This window comes from Miniopterus natalensis, chromosome 5 (assembly GCF_054644295.1).
Source record: "Miniopterus natalensis isolate mMinNat1 chromosome 5, mMinNat1.hap1, whole genome shotgun sequence".
Taxonomy (NCBI): Eukaryota; Metazoa; Chordata; class Mammalia; order Chiroptera; family Miniopteridae; genus Miniopterus; species Miniopterus natalensis.
Window position 1 is genome coordinate 5,262,943 of NC_142085.1, and position 15,868 is coordinate 5,278,810.

The 15,868-nt window shown below is 47.9% G+C and overlaps 2 protein-coding genes across 2 annotated transcripts; one reads left to right on the forward strand and one right to left on the reverse strand.

Annotated features, from left to right (window-relative positions):
• Nucleotides 1-114: 114 nt before the first annotated feature.
• Nucleotides 115-2,211, reverse strand: NCR3 (natural cytotoxicity triggering receptor 3). The gene is given in 4 exon segments (XM_016215312.2): nucleotides 115-188; nucleotides 191-421; nucleotides 568-912; nucleotides 2,100-2,211. Coding segments are annotated over 4 exon segments (705 nt in total). The 5' UTR covers nucleotides 2,155-2,211.
• A 9,821-nt stretch (nucleotides 2,212-12,032) lies between these two features.
• AIF1 (allograft inflammatory factor 1) lies at nucleotides 12,033-13,277 on the forward strand. Its single transcript, XM_016215320.2, has 4 exons — nucleotides 12,033-12,100; nucleotides 12,435-12,476; nucleotides 12,670-12,832; nucleotides 13,164-13,277. Exons 2-4 carry the CDS (start codon nucleotides 12,443-12,445, stop codon nucleotides 13,246-13,248), a joined length of 282 nt encoding a protein of 93 aa, XP_016070806.2. The 5' UTR covers nucleotides 12,033-12,100; nucleotides 12,435-12,442; the 3' UTR covers nucleotides 13,249-13,277.
• Nucleotides 13,278-15,868: the final 2,591 nt, after the last annotated feature.

The following is a 15,868-nucleotide window of genomic DNA, read 5'->3' on the forward strand; positions in this document are numbered from 1 at the left end:
ACTTAGTAGAAGGGAGGGTTAAGAGTCAGGGGACCCCAGAGAGGGGCACACTGAGGCCTCGGAGAACGGAGAAGGAAATACACAAGACTCATAGAGGTTAGTGGTGGGGCAGATTTATTGGGGTCTGGAAGCACTCAGCAGAGGCCGCCCCAGCTGTGACAGTGTATTCCCATGTGACAGTGGCTGGCCATGAGGTGGCCGGAATCACTGGGTGCTGCAGCCCTCCTTCTCGTCCTGGTCTCTGTCTCCCCCTCCTCCAGCTCTCTTGCTGCTCCTCCATCTCTTCTGCCCTTGTCACGGCTCCATGACTCACACTTGCCTTGGTAATAAATGGTGCTGCCCATGGCCACGGAGAGAAAGCTGAAGGCATAGAATCCAGCCCGGAGGAGGAGGGCTGTGAGGGCCCCTAGCCCAGGAGGCCCTGCATGTGGTGGTGGAGAAGAAGGGCTTGGTAAAGGGGACCTGGGGACGGGGCGTGCACAGGCTCAGGGAGCCTCAGGAAGGGACTGTCAACTTCCAGGGAGAGTGGAGCCCCCAGCCTAGGAGACACAGCCTCCTGGGCCTCACCTTTCTCCACCACCAGCAGAGTCCCATTCCCTGTTCCGATACCCAGGCCCAGCACCTCCACTCTGCACACGTAGACTCCAGCATCACGGCCTCGGGTGTCCCAGATGTGCAGCTCAGCCTGGTGGTCACAGAGGAAGCGGGACGAGGCAAGAGGGGCCAGGCGGCCCCTGAACTCTGGGGTCCCATTCCTCACCTCCTTCCCTGGGGCCACCTTATCCCGGTACCACATGACAAAGCCAATGGCCGGTCTCCCTTGGCTGGCATTGAAGGAGCAAGGCAGGAGGGCAGTGGCACCCTCCCGGGTATGAATCTCAGGGGGCTGGGACACCCAGAGAGCACAGGATCCTGAGGGCAGAGAGAAGACCCAGATAAACGCCTCCCCTGTTACTCCAAAGAGAAAAGGCAAGAGAGGTTACAGTAGAATATCCCAGCTGTCCCCAACCCACGGAGGGTCAGGGGGACAAGCACTTTGGGTGCCCCATTAAATCCTTTCCTCTTTACCAATCTAATATTTAACGTTGCTTATTAAATCATTTTCAAATTCTTTCCTACACCAACTCTCACCCTCACTGCCTTTCATCACTTCGTAGCTGCACTCACTAGTAATGTTTTGCTGAAATCTAACCTGTGACAGTGAAACTGAAGCTCATTAATGAATGTGGCTGCCTGGTTAACTAATATAATTAATTATATCACTCCAGATATTATTGTGGTACTAAATACTCTACCCTTGCTGCTTCGTTTTTTGTTAAAGAGAGTTAACTACTTAAATCTTCAGGTGAAGACTTGGCTGTAATGGATTGAGATCCCTATTTAACTTATCCAAATTGATGAATTAAACCAATTATTAAAATCCCTGATTAATTCTCTAGTTAGTGAAATTTACCAGGCATTCTTCTATTTCACTGGTTTTCAAACTTGAGAGCCCATCAAAATCACCTAGAGTCTTTGTTAAAACAGATTCCTTGGCCCCACCCCAGAGTTTTTTATTCGGTGTTTCTAGAGTGGGGCCTAGATTTGCCCCAGGTTTCAGCTGATCTGAAGCTACAGGTCTGGAGTCCAGGGATATGTCTGATAGTAATGTCTCTCAGTGAATTATAATTAGTTTCACTAAAAAACTTATCTTAAATTTAATTAGTTCTCCCAAACTCCTAATTATATCTAGACCCAGATATAAACTCAGCAAATTAAACCTGACCCCTTTAAAAAAAATTGACCCCTTCAAGCCAATTTTGCTGGTTCTTTCAACTTTATCTTATCAGGAAGGTGACTGAGAAGAAAGGCACTCTGGATGGAAGCTGGCAGTGACCATGCTGGGGGGCAGCATGGAGGGAACTGAGCCAGGGAGTCCCTGGGTGTCAGCTGTATGGAGTGCCACCTGCTCCCACTCTCCTTTCCTTGCCACTCCCCTCAGGGCTCAGTATTCATTCCCGATCATGACCATGCTTGCTCCCGGAGGCCTCTCCGTCCAGCCTCCCCCACCCCTCCCTCCAGCCCTCACCCCTCAGGGTCCTGGGAGAAAGCCCTTTCACCTGGATGGACTGTGATAAAGATCAGCAACAGAATCCGGGCCATGTCGGAGGGCATTCCGGTTCAGGAGGGGGACCAGAGCAGCGAGGTCTGGGCGGAGGAGGAACGACCCACTTGAGACCAGGCCTGTGGTCGCCAGATGCGGGTAGGGAGCTTTCTATGACACACAGGACTCACACATCACTTGCAAAGGGCCTCGACCTCCTGGGACCTTGGGCATGAAATGCATGACTCTGAGGAGAGAGGCTTCTGCTGGTGGTGATATCTGGGTCACTAAGAGGTGGGGACAGAATGTGGGCAGGTAGCCAAGGCGTTTGAAGGGAGGGGGGCTTAGAGGCCTGGTAAAGCCAAAGTGGGTGGGTGAGACCAGGATGTGGTTCCCCCAATTTCCGATGTTCATGAAAACCAACCCTTAACCCAGAAGCACCTCCAGCAGCCCTCCTGGGCCCAGAGCTAAACTACTTCCCCACCCTTTCGCTCAACAGTGCCCAAAACCCTGTCCCCCCCAATCCATTCCTTTTCCTGGAATCTGGCCCTCCCCCAGGGCAGCTCTAGAAGTTCTGTAATTGTGGGGTTTGGATGAAGCAAGCTGATTAGTGGTGGTGACAAGGTTTGCTAGGGGCTTAGTTCCTGTTTAACTTAGACTGTTGACTTGAAAGGTTTATCAGAGTGAGTGCAGCTGATGGAGAAGTGTGGATCCATTCACATTCAAATCTCCATTAAAGGAATTCAGCTCACACTGAGGTCTGCTTTACCTGCAACGTTCTGTGTGGACTTATCACCATTTATTATGATAAACTCACTCATTTCTTATTTTCTTCACTATTTAAGTAACATTCATTGAGAATTTACAGCGTCTATTACACGAAATGTGTTTGTACAGACACGAATGAAAAACACATTGTGTTACATGTAACTCCAAGGTTGTGCAGGGATTAACACAAGAGTCTGCCACACAGGCGTGACAGACCTGCCTGGTGAAACGCCTGCCCAGCCCTCAGCACACACTTCTCCTTTTATTTTATTTATTCTTTATTTTTTATTTTTTAAACCTTCACCTGAGATATGTTTACTGATTTGAGAGAGGAAGGGGGAGAGAGAGAGAAATATCGATGTATGAGAGAAACACCGTACATGCCCCTACTGGGGAATGAACCCGCAACCCTTCGGTGCACTGGCCAAAGCTCAAACCCACTGACCAACCCAGCCAGGGCTCTCTGGATCCTTTTAGGTGGATACGTTATTTTTCTTTATGTCTGTGTTTCTAGCTCTGTCCACAATACATTTGTACATTTGTGGATTGTGTAGTGCCCCCTTCCCTGCGGTGATCTGGAGCTTCTTTTCTTTTTTCTTTTCTTTTTTCTTTTCTTTTCTTCTTTTCTTTTCTTTTCTTTTCTTTTCTTTTCTTTTCTTTTCTTTTCTTTTCTTTTCTTTTCTTTTCTTTTCTTTCTTTTCTCTTTTCTTTTCCTTTTTCTTTTTTCCTTTTTTTTTTTTTTGAGAAGCAGTAATCTCATGGTTAAGAACGTTGGCTTGGAGTCTGGGTTGAAATGCCAGCTCCCCACAAACTATATAAGCTTGAAAAAATGTCCCTTCTCTGAGCCACCTAGACTAGCATGTGTGCCACACAGCCTGGGAAGGAGTGATTCAGCCATTCTCCATCCCGGGAGTGGCCGCCTTCTCAGGGCAGTCTAACTGGAGGGTGTGGGACCGAGGTGCCATGGCAAGGCAAGGTCTGCCCTCTGGTGGTCACAGAACATGAGGACGCCTGAGGCACCAATGCGTGGCTTCTCACCTGGCCTTAATTCCAGCTTCTGTCCTGTCCCTTACCTTGCCTTGTTCTATCAACACCTATCACCGCCCAAAGAGTGAATGTAGGGAAGCTTGTGTCTTCTAGTCAACTGTGAGAAGCCCATGGTTTGGAGAGAAAGGGGAGGCCACCACTTAGTGGAGTGGGAGTGGGGGCTGGAATGGGCCACTTGCCTGAGGATAAAAGCATACTTTCACAGTGCACACTCACTCACATGGCACTACTCCACGGCCCCGGGCAATGCGGTTTAGAACCCGTCAGCCTAATTGGAGTTATAATTCCACTACTTACACACCTGTAAAATGGGAGTAGCACCTGTCACTTCCAGACCCTGCTGTGCTGGGCACAGTGTCGGTAGCCCCTAGCTCCTCCCCAGTCCTGGGCTATGATGACCAATGCTATAGCTGAGCCTGAACTCAAGGGTATTTCGCTCTCTCTCCCTCTTTTCTTTACCCACAATTTTCAATATCCAAAAATTTGTGGATCCCTAAGACAATGCCCAGACTTAAGTCCATGTGGAATATACCCTGGTACATGTATGGACATTTTTCAATAACTCTGAGATGCTCTGGGGAACTTTAACCTGCGAGATGGGAACTGCCATGCAAATTAGCTCAGCAAACACAAGGATGGCATTTTTCAAAAGAAAGTTTTATCAGGGACTCAAGAGGAGAGGCAATGAGCCCAGCCAGCATAGCTCAGTGGTTGAGCATCGACCTATCATTCAAGAGATCCCAGTTTGACTTCCAGTCAGGGCACATGCCCAGGTTTCGGTCTCCATCCCCAGCAAGGGCATGCAGGAGGCAGCTGATCGATGACTCATCATTGATGTTTCTATCTCCCTCTCCTTCTCCCTTCTTCTCTCTGAAATCAATAAAAACATACTTTTTTTTAAAAAGAGGAGAGGCAATGAATAGAAAAGCTATGAAGTGGATGTACATGTACACACATCTCTGGTCTAACTTCTCTAACCTCCAGCTGTGGGCTAACTAGAGTGTGATCAGGACCAGTAAACTCCCAACACAGCTCAGAGCAGGTGAAGCCGTGACAACCCAGAAAGGACTCTGGAATCCCTGCACAGGTGACCCCCCTCACCTGGTGTTTCCTCCTCTAAGTGTTGGCAGGGGTGAGACGTAAGCGACTTCCTTGGCCAAGTCCTTATGATTAATGGCTCCAGTTTATACCTTCAACTTCTGACCACAACTTCCTCCTTGAAGGTCATAGCATTGGACCCTATCACCTTTGTTCCTTCCTTGTCATTGTCCAGCTTCCCTCACATTCAGCAAGAGCCAGCCTCTGACTCTCCAGTTTCCTCTCTATTTCAACCTCTGTCATCCCTCTGGAAGACTTAACATCCAGGTAGAAGGTATTTTAAATGCTGAGTATATTATATACAGCAACATGCAGAGATATTAAATGTACAGTTTGATGACCTCTGGCAAATATATATCAACAACACTGCAACTGAGATCTCGATCATTCCCATTACCCCAGAGTTCTTCCCATGCCCGTTTTTGATCAATCCCTCTCCCTTCCCAGAAGCAAACACTGACTTATACCCCTATAGATTAGTTAACTTGTTTTTAAACCTGACGTAAGCGGAATCCTATGGTTTGCACTCTTGTATCTGGCTTCTTTCATTCTGCATAATGTCTGTGACATTCGTCTATGTTGCTGCATGTATCAGTAGCTTGTTCCTTTACTGCTGAGTGGTATCTGATTATATTAGTTTGTTTATATGTGCATTCATTATGTACAATTGGGCTGTTTCTTATTTTTTGCTATTATGAATAAATCTCCTATGAACATTCTTGTATACATCTTGCAAATGACTTTTCTCTTTTTTTAATCCTCACCCGAGGATATTTTTTCCGTTGCTTTTCAGAGAGAGTGGAAGAGAGAGAGAGAAACATTAATGTGAGAGACACATCGATCGGTCACCTCCCGTGCTCACCTGGACTGGGGCCAGGGATCAGGCCTACAACCCAGGTGGTTGCCCTTGACTAGAATCGAACCTGGGACCTTTCAGTCCCCAGGCGACACTCTAACCACTGAGCCAAACTGGCCAGGGTGCAAATGACTTTTCAATACTCGATTTCACAGTTGCTTCACCTTGTCCACTCCAACCATCACCTTGACCCTACATGATCTTGTCCCCGCAGAAGCTGTTCCACTTTGGAATCTTTCCTCCTCTTTCACAGGAACATAAAGGCCATCAGGCCTGAGTTCCTCCAGACTCCTGTACCCGACACAGGTCCCTTCACACCATTTTCTTACTGGAACACTTTGGGGTTGTTTCTCTCACTTTCAATCAACAAATTTTGAGCATCTACCATGGGCTTACCTAGGTAATTCTGTCAGAGCCACAGGGTTAACTAATGCTTCCCCAATGTCCATCTCAGCTACACCTTCATCCCAGGCCTTTTTTTGGGGGGGAGGTGTAATCCTCACTTGAGGATATTTTTTCCATTGATTTTTAGAGAGAGGGGGAGGGAGGAAGGGAGAGAAGGAGGGGGAGAGAGAGAAAGAGAGAGAAATATCAGTGTGAGAGAGACACATTGATTGGCTGCCTCCTGAATGCACCCTTGACCAGGAATGGAACCCATGGTCCGAAGCTCTAGCCATTGCGCCACACGGACCAGGGCACTGCCTCTTTCTTGGGGTCTGAGTCCAGAATATCTAACTGCCCTCTAGCATCCAGGATCACCAGTGTCTGCTGCGAGGGCCCGCCTCCCCGCTCAGGCTCGGCGACTGAAACAACCCGTCCGGTCGCTTAAGGCAGAACCCTGAGGGTCCCCTTATTCTGCCTTCTCCCTAAACTCCCCGTCCCGGCCCCAGGTGCGGTCCATCCTGCCTCCGAAACCTCTTGAGCATCCATCCCTGCCTCTGAAATCTCGCTGCTAGTTAAGGCCTTTGTCATCTCAGGGTGCAACCAGTACAACCGCTTCTCTGGCGGACAGTGTGGTTTCTTCTGTCTCTCATTCCACACGTCCCTGCCCGGCATCGAGGCCCACCCGCCCCCGCCACACGCTCCCACGCAGTGCCTTCCACGTGCCAGACGCCCTAGCTCTACCGCCCCTTACATCTCTTCCCCTTGCCTCTCTCCTTAGCTCTCAGACCTCTGGCCCCTACTCTTTTGTCTCACCATCTTTATTCATATTACTTGTTTCTTCTCTCTCCCCACACCCCACATCTCTACACCCCCCTCTACACACACACACACACACACACACACACTTCTGCTTATTCACTGATTCTCTCATTCAACAGATGTTCAGTGAGCACCTTCCAGGTGGCAGACACCCTCTCCCTCTCCCCTTCTCTCTTCCCTGATCTCCCTCCACTTCTCTTTCTGCCTCCCGTCTTTCTCCAGGGTTCCTTCCCCATCTCTCACCCTCTTTTGCCCCCATTTCTCTCTGGGTGGGAGGAGGGGCCAAGGCTGGCAAGGTACTCATCTCTTCCCTCCTCCCTCCAGGCCGATCACCCCTCCACTGAGAAGCCTTCCCTGACTGCCGGCTGGCTAGGCTCACTCCCACGTGTCCTCAGATTCCCTGTGCAAGGGTGCTTTAAAATTTTAATTTACAATATTAGAAGAAGATTTTTAACCCACATTTCTCAGAAACTCATAAATCAAACTGGCAAATAATTACTAAAAACTGAAGAATAAAATGAGACAATCAGTGAGCTTGCTCTAATGGAAACATGTGGAATCCTAGAAAAAGTAGAAAATACACATGCTTTTCAGGTCCACACAGATAGGCATTTGGAGAAAGAATCAAAATTATACAGAACACAATTGCTGACCAAAACCTACGACAATTTAAGAGTAATAACAAAGAATATTTAGCATATCTTTAGAAATTTTAAAAATGTATCTGTAATGTATTTTTAAACTTTAAAACCCTGCTTCTACCCTGGCCATGTGGCTCAGTTGGTTGAATGTCATCCCATGCACCCAAAAGTTGCCTGTTGGATTCCCGGTCAGGGCACGTGCCCAGGCCCAGGGCTCCATCTCTGGTAGGGGGCATGCAGGAGGCAGTGGCTAATTATTTCGCTCTCATGTCAATGTTTCTTTCTCTTCCTCTCCCTTCCTCTCTCTCTAAAAATCAATTAAAAAATATTTTTTTAAAACCTACTTCTAAGTAATTCAAATGTTACAAGAAAATATTATAATAGAATTTAAAATATTTTTAATTGACAGTGAAAACTGTCTAAACTGTCGGAGCCAATCATGTTTCAACTCTCTCTCTCTCCCTCTCCCTTCCTCTCTCTGAAATCAATAAAGATATATTAAAAAAATTAAAATTAAAAATAAAATAAAATACAGGAGAGTTGAAGTTAGATTTTAATATAAAGACACCTGCTCTGGCTGGAGTGGCTCAGTGGTTGGAGCATCAGCCTGCACACCGAAGGGTTTGCAAGTTTTATTCCTGATCAAGGGCAGATACCTGGGTTGCAGGTTCAGTTCTCAGCCCCTGGTTGGGTGTGTGGGAGAGGAACCCAGTTTCTCTCTCTCCCTTCTGTCTGTCTCTCTCTTTCTCCCCCTAACCCCCTCCTTTACACTCTCTTTGAAAATCAATGGAAAAAATACCCTCAGGTGAGGATTTAAATAATTAATTAATTAATTAATTAATTAAGACAGTGCAAACAATGTCATTGCTTGGCTTAAATAAAACTTGAAACTATGAAGTGCTCTTTGACAAGGCAAGACATGTAATGTTGGGTGTGAGAAAAGGAGGAACATTTTTCCTTTCCAAGTTCACAGACCACCTGAAATCTATTCCCTGGGCCACTGACACCTGGAAGAAGCTAGTCCTGCAGAGCATGTGGCCTGGAGAGGAGCACTGCCCAGAGGTGGAGGTCTCGGACAGCCTGACATGACATGGGAAGGTACCAGAGGAATGAATACCCTCAACCTGATGTCCTTCCTCCTGCTGTTTTCCTGCCAGGCTCCCCATCAACCAAAACCAGCTAGAAGCCGGAGGTGCCCTTGATATGGTCTGCACAGGTTAGTCTTCTGGGCAGAGAGCAGACAAGCAGGGGGAAATGGAGGGACAAATAGAAGACATCCAGGGCACACACAGGGACAAGCTTTTTGGCTGGTGCACTCTTCCTGTAGGCACACCCTGTGCGGTTCCCCTGGAGAGCACAGCATCCAACACAGGCCCTTGGCAGCCATGCCAGTCCCACAAGGAACTCTAATCTCACCGGGTCCCAGCATTCTCTCCCTGACTGCTTGGCTGGACACTAACAACCCTGGCCTCAGTGGCTCCTCCTTTTTCCTGCCTCCCAGGCTGACCAGCCCCACCATCTACTGACCCTATGCTGACGCCTGCAGCCAGGGTTCAGCAGCCTCGCAGTCTCGGGAGCTACTCTGCTGTTCTAGGGCAGTGGCTCTTCAACTTGGGTATCAGAATCACCTGAAGCACCTGTTAGAAGAGCTGTTGTTAGGCCCCAACCCCAGGGTTTCCGATGCAGTGGGTCCGGGCTGGGCCCAACCATGTGCATTTCTAACATGCTTCTGTGTGGTGCTGGTGGCAGGACCACTCACTGAGAACCCCTGCTCTAAGGAGATAGTCATCCTCCCTCATTTCCAACTTCCCACTGGATTCCTCGCTGTAGCCCACACAGTACCCTGGCAGCTCTCTGCCCTGAGGCCCCACCTTCCTTCAGCCCTAACCGCTGTGCCCAGCCCTCTCTGTGATCTGAGTTTGGGGGAGAGGTGTCTTCTTGCATGTATGCTCTTCACAGGTTTTCTCCGATCTGTGTTTAGCCTGAGTGTCATTCTCCACCCACTTGCCTTGCTAGATACTCTTTACTCTTCCCATGGTCAGATCACCTGTCACTTTAGCCCAGGGCATTTTTCTGAGTATCTAAGCTACCTCACCATGGTAGTCTGCCAAGCTATCATGGATGGAAAGACCTCTCTGAGAGGCAATCACACCCTAAATAGAAGCCAGAGTTTTCCCAATGGCCCTATGCTATCTGGCCTCATCTCCTGTCTCTGTTTCTCCTCACGTACTTGGGTAACCTGGCTCCAGCTACACTGGCCTCCCTGCTGCTTCACAAATACTCAGGATATCCAAACATGCTATCACCTCAGGACCTTTGCACTTCCTGTTCCCTCTACCTAAAATGCTCTTCTCCCGTCTATCCACATGGCTTATTCCCTCACCTCCTTGAAACCTTTGCTCAAATATTACTTTTTCAGTGAAGTCTCCCCGACTACCCTATTTAAAACTGCAGTGCAGGGGAAGGGGGCTGGGGAGGAGGAGGAGGGTAAAAGGAGTCAAATACATAGTGACAGAGACTAGACTTTGGGTGGTGAGCACACAATGTTGTATTACAAATTGTCCGTCTGAAATCAATGTTACCCCAGTACATTTAATTTAAAACCCTGCAGTCGACCACAGCACTTCCTATCTCTCTTCTTTACCTTTTCTCCATGGGTCCCACTGCCTTTAATATACGTGTTCATTTTGATTGTCTCTCTTAACCAATTAGTCTGTCCCTGAGGACAAGACTTTACATTTGTTTGGTCCACTGGGCTTAGAAGCTGACCTGGCATATAGTAAGTATTCAATAAATACTTGTGAATGAATGGATGAGTAAATAAATGAATCCTCCCCATCAGGCAATGAGACCATTGGGAGTGCAGGGTTGCAGCTTTCTTTCCAAGGAGAGAGGCAGCTGCAATAAAGGCAAGTGAAGAGTCAAAGTGCCCTCCAGCATCTCCCCCACCTGCCTGGGTCAGGGAGAGAGAGGGAAGTGAAAAGTGAGAACTCCCAGCAGCAGAAGGGGAACAGGTTGAGGGAAAAGAAGCGAAGGTGTCTCCATCAGTGCTGGGCAGGGGGATGGAGTCTAGGTAGGGAGTTTGGATAAAAGGGTCTCAGTGAGGGGGATACACTGTCCCCTGGCCCCTAGCAGTGACCAAACAGCAGCAAGGGAGATGAAGGGTTTGCCGGGGGGGGGGGGGGGGGCATTTATCAGGGCTACTCACCCTCTGTTGAACCTAGTGACCAGCACCCCCACCACACACACAAACCTAATGTCAGCTCGCCCCTGGCTCGAGCTGGCTCACTCGACACCACTTTCAGTTCCTCCAAAGAATCTACTTCAGTTCTCCAATTTCTGAGCTAAAGAATTCAAAAGGGATAAGATGAGGGGGTTACATTGTACATCCTAAAGCAAACAAATTTAAATGTCGTGGTAGACATTTCCGTATTTCCAAGTGCCTCTCTGGAGCTGCTGAGCTGGGAATGAAGTTTCTCTCCCTTTCCAGACCCTGCACCCATCTTGTCACCCTCCCAGCCTTCAGATTCCTCTTCCACAGCACAGAAAAATCCAGTCAGCTCTTCCTGGGTTCCCTGTCCCAACCTGCGTGCCCAGACTCATGAAACCAGAGGAGATGCAAGGCCTTAGAGTTACCTGAACCTCCAGACCTGTTCAAAGACCACTTGTTCCTGAGAATAAGTGCCCCGGGGTCTTCCTGCCCTTCCCCACAACTCCAGTGGCTTATCAAGATACTTTCACGCACATACAGGGCTCTCCTTAAGAGGAATTTGAGAGAATGTCATTTTCTCATCTCCAACCTACACTCAACTCCCCCTTCCTCCTGGGGTGCCAGCATCAGCAGAATCTGATGGGGAAGTGAGGCCTGTACATAGAGGAAATGAAGGGAAAGCGGAACTTTGGGAAGGAGGCCTCCCAGGAGGCTGTGGGAGGGGAGAGCTGTCAGACTAGAGATAGCCAGCTCATCTGTCTCCACCAGCACCTGCTGAGCCATGAGCCAAGCCCGGGATTTACAGGGTAGGAAAGGTGGAATAGGCAAAAGCCTCAAAGTGAGCAGGAGCTGACAGACGTGGGCCAGGGGCTAGGAGGGCAGTTAGCTGGCCTAAGAAGGCAGAACCGTGATGGCCCTGGGCTGGTGTGGGGGGTGAGGAGAGGGATGGGGTAGGGATACGTTAATCTTTCTGCCCTCTCAGGAGGAAAGGCCTTTGGGCTACTGAAGGCCCAGCAGGAAGAGAGACTGGATGAAATCAACAAGGTAAAAAGAAGACCTGAAGGGGCAGGGCCTGGAGAAGGGGCCCTACACAGAGGGCCCACCATGGCTCTGGCTTTCCCCACAGCAATTCCTGGATGATCCCAAATACAGCAGTGATGAAGAGCTGGCCTCCAAACTGGAAGCCTTCAAGAGTGAGGGGAAAATTGTAGGGGCGGATGGGAGGGGAGAGGGGGAGGGTTTCCCCTCAAACAGTGGGGAGAGCAGAGACACAGTCTACTTCTGCGGTGGGAAGAAGGAAGGCTGCCCCTACTGCCTCCCTGGTTGCAGTCCGCTTCCCGGTCAGCCCGTCAGCGCAGGGTACCCTAACCGGGCCCTTCAGCCCCAACCCCTACTTCCTCTGCCTGCCCACCTCCTCCTCCCACACCTCCCACACCTGGCATTCCGCAGCAACCCCTTTCTCAGTTCTCTGCCCTGCCTCTGACCCTTCCAGCCAGAGCTTACCCTCTGCTTTCTCCTCTCACCCAGAGAAATACATGGAGTTTGACCTGAATGGAAATGGAGATATCGGTGAGAAAAGGGTGACTGGGGGGAGTGTGCGGACCTAGGGAAAAAAGGTCTCTCTTACAGCGCTCCATTAGTGATGGCTTGGGAAAGAGCCCAGCTGCCAGGGTAAGAGGGAGGGAATGGGGGTGTGGAGGTACAGGAGGGAGAAAGAGAGAGAGAGAGGTCTCTTCTTCTCACCCCCATCCTTTATCTCCAGATATCATGTCCTTGAAGCGAATGCTGGAGAAACTTGGGGTACCCAAGACCCACCTGGAGCTAAAGAAATTAATCAAAGAGGTGTCCAGTGGTCCTGGGGAGACTTTCAATTACTCTGACTTTCTCAGGATGATGTTGGGCAAGAGATCTGCCATCCTAAAAATGTGAGGGAATTGCTGTGGGGGGGAAGCCAGAGCCAGGGTAGGCCCTCCAGGTCCAGTTCCAGGCTCCCCTATACTTACCTGTTTTCTCCCCACCCCAACTCCAGTCCCTAGGCTCACCTTCTATACATTACTCAGCATCCATTTCTTCCATCCTTGGAGGAGCCCTTCCAAGCCTATCCCCATCCATGGTTCTGGTCCCCACAGTCCCCCAGTATTTCCATCCCTTCACCCTCAAAACCCCCATCTTCTTCTGGACTGTCATAGCAGCCTAAGATTTATTGTCTTGAGAGAACTGTTCCCTGATCCCTGTGTCTCTTCCCATCTCAACCAGGATCCTGATGTACGAGCAGAAAGCAAGGGAACAGGAGAAGCCAACAGGTCCTCCAGCCAAGAAAGCCATCTCTGAGTTGCCCTGATTTGTGATGTGATTGAAGAGGCTTCTAATGACCCCAACACAAAAAATTGTAAGCCAGAGTCAAACTAAAATAAATTCTCCTCCTTCTCTAGATTAAGTCAGCTTGGTCTCTGGGAGATTTTTTTCCTGGGTTTGGAAAGAAGTGAAGCATCTTTGAGGGGAGGGCGGTGAGGATTTGCCAAAATGAGCACTGTGTCTACTACAGCAGATGGTTTTTTGTGTTTTGTTTTGTTTAATCCTCACCAGAGGATATGTTCAATGATTTTTTTTACAGAGAGAGAGAGAGAGATCGATGTGACAGGCAAACATCAGATCAGTTGCCTCTCCTACCCACCCTGGCTGGGGATCCAACCCGCAACCTTTTGGTGCACAGGATGACACTCAACCGAGCCATCTGGCCAGGGCTACAGCAGACGGTTTCGTACACAAGGGAGGTTCCAATGTATAAGATAGCCTTGACCTCAAGGAAGTTGGGGGGATGAAAAGACATGTACAGACAAAAAAAAAAAAAAAAAAGAAAGAAAGAAAAGAAAAATCACCCAGGGCCATGGTGAAGAGCAAGGATTATCCTGAATCAACATTCTCCATCACTATAAGCTTTATGACCTTAACAAATCACTCAGTCTCTCTGAGTCTTTCACCTGCAAATAAGGAAAATATGATCCACCCTGCAGTGCCTGACATATCATAAGCCCACAACAATGTTTAAATTTGAATAGATGGATGGATGAGCAGGTGGGTGGATGGATGGATGGATGGACAAATGGATGGATGAAAGAACTGGTATAACTGAATGAAGTAAAGGATTCACAACACTATAAAGACTGACAATTTAAGTGTTCAATGAGTCTTTGAGGTCCTTTTAGGGACAAGCTATAAAACTGAGGCTATAATAAAGGGAAAAGGGGCTTAACTTAGGAGGATACTGAGGGCAGATGCTAGGGATACAGGATCCCTGGATGGCAGAAAGGGTTAAACAGCCAACCCTAAGGAAGGCAGAAGCCAAAAAGCTCAGTGAGACTATTCCTAGACCTTTCCTCCAAGGGATCCAGATGAGTTCATTAGCAACCCTCAGTCACTAGCCACTATTTCAGATTTCTGGACTCCCTAGAGGATCCCATTCCTTAGGATGCCAGCTTGTTTCATGTACTGAGGACAGACTGGGTCACTGAGGTCATCCATGTTGGCCCTTCCCAGTGGTAAAGCCAGGCTGGCATGCTAAAGTATTCTGCAGTTCCCTAGCCAGTTTGGCTCAGTGGTTAGAAAGTCAGCCCATGGACTTAAGGGTTCCAGGCTCAATCCTCAGTTGCAGGCTCGATCCCCAGCCCCAGTTGGGGTATGTGCGGGAGGCAACTAATCCATGTGTCTGTCTCACATTGATGTTTCTTTCTTTCTCTCTTGCTCTCGCTCACTCTCTTCTACTCTCTGAAAAGCAGTGGAAATAATATCCTCAAATGAGGATGAAAAAAAAAAAAGAATGCTGCAGTGACTGAATAGCACTTCAGATAAGGATGAGATCACTGAATTGAATAAATATCTGAATATAACAAAATCAATAGCTAATTTCTATTGAGCACCTACTATATACTGGAATCCATTCTAAACGCTTTCTGTGTATTAATTCATTTAATCTTCATAACAACTCTGGTGCCACTAAAAAAAGAAAAGATCTGGGGATCTTAAGTAATTTGTTTATTCAGGATAAATAAATTGGGTTATATAGACTATTGTTATACAATGGGCTATTATATGACAATGAGAATGAACAAACTATAACTATATGCAACAATGTGGATGAAATTCATTAATTTTTTGAGCAGAAGATAAAAGACACAAAAGAACCCTTACTGTACAATTCCATTTGTATAAAGTACAAAAACAGGTAAAACTAATATATGTTGTTAGAAGTCAGGATAGTAGTGAGCCTTGGGGAAGGCTCAGAAGAGACCAATAGGGCAGAGGGAAAAGGAGAAGAACCCCAAAGGGAGGCATGCCTGGTATAGGTAAAGAGAGTAATAAAATCAGAGACATAAAAGGGGGCCAGTTCATCTAGAATCTCCTAATTCATTGGAAAAACTTTGGATTTTATTCTGAGAGAGAGAGGTATCGCTGGGCTTTGAGCAAAGGAGTCCTTTGAAGCCTCCTTTGAAAAAAGGCTGCAGTGTAGAGAATACAATAGACTGGAAGAGCAGGTGTAGACTCAGAAAGACCAGTTAGGAGGCTGTTGCTGTAACCCAGGTGAGAGATAAGGATGGTTCAGATCAAGGTAAAAGAAGTGGAAGGGAAGAGGTTGGATTCTGAATATTTTCTCAAGATGGGATCTCCTGTCTGATTGAAAGTGAGGAGATAAACGGAATTGATGAGGATTCTAAGGTTTTTTACTTTACTAGAATTTTTAAATTGCCATCAGCCGAGATGGTGAAGGCTGTGAATAGAGCAGGTTTTGAGGGGCTGAAGATCAAATGCTCGGGTTTGGACATACTGAATTTGAAATGATCTATTAGATACCCAAGAGGAGATGTCAGGTACATAGCTGTGTGTACAAGTCTGGGGTTTGAAAGCAAGGTCTCTGATGAAGATATACATTGGGTGGTCATCAGCACATAAATGCTATTTCAAAC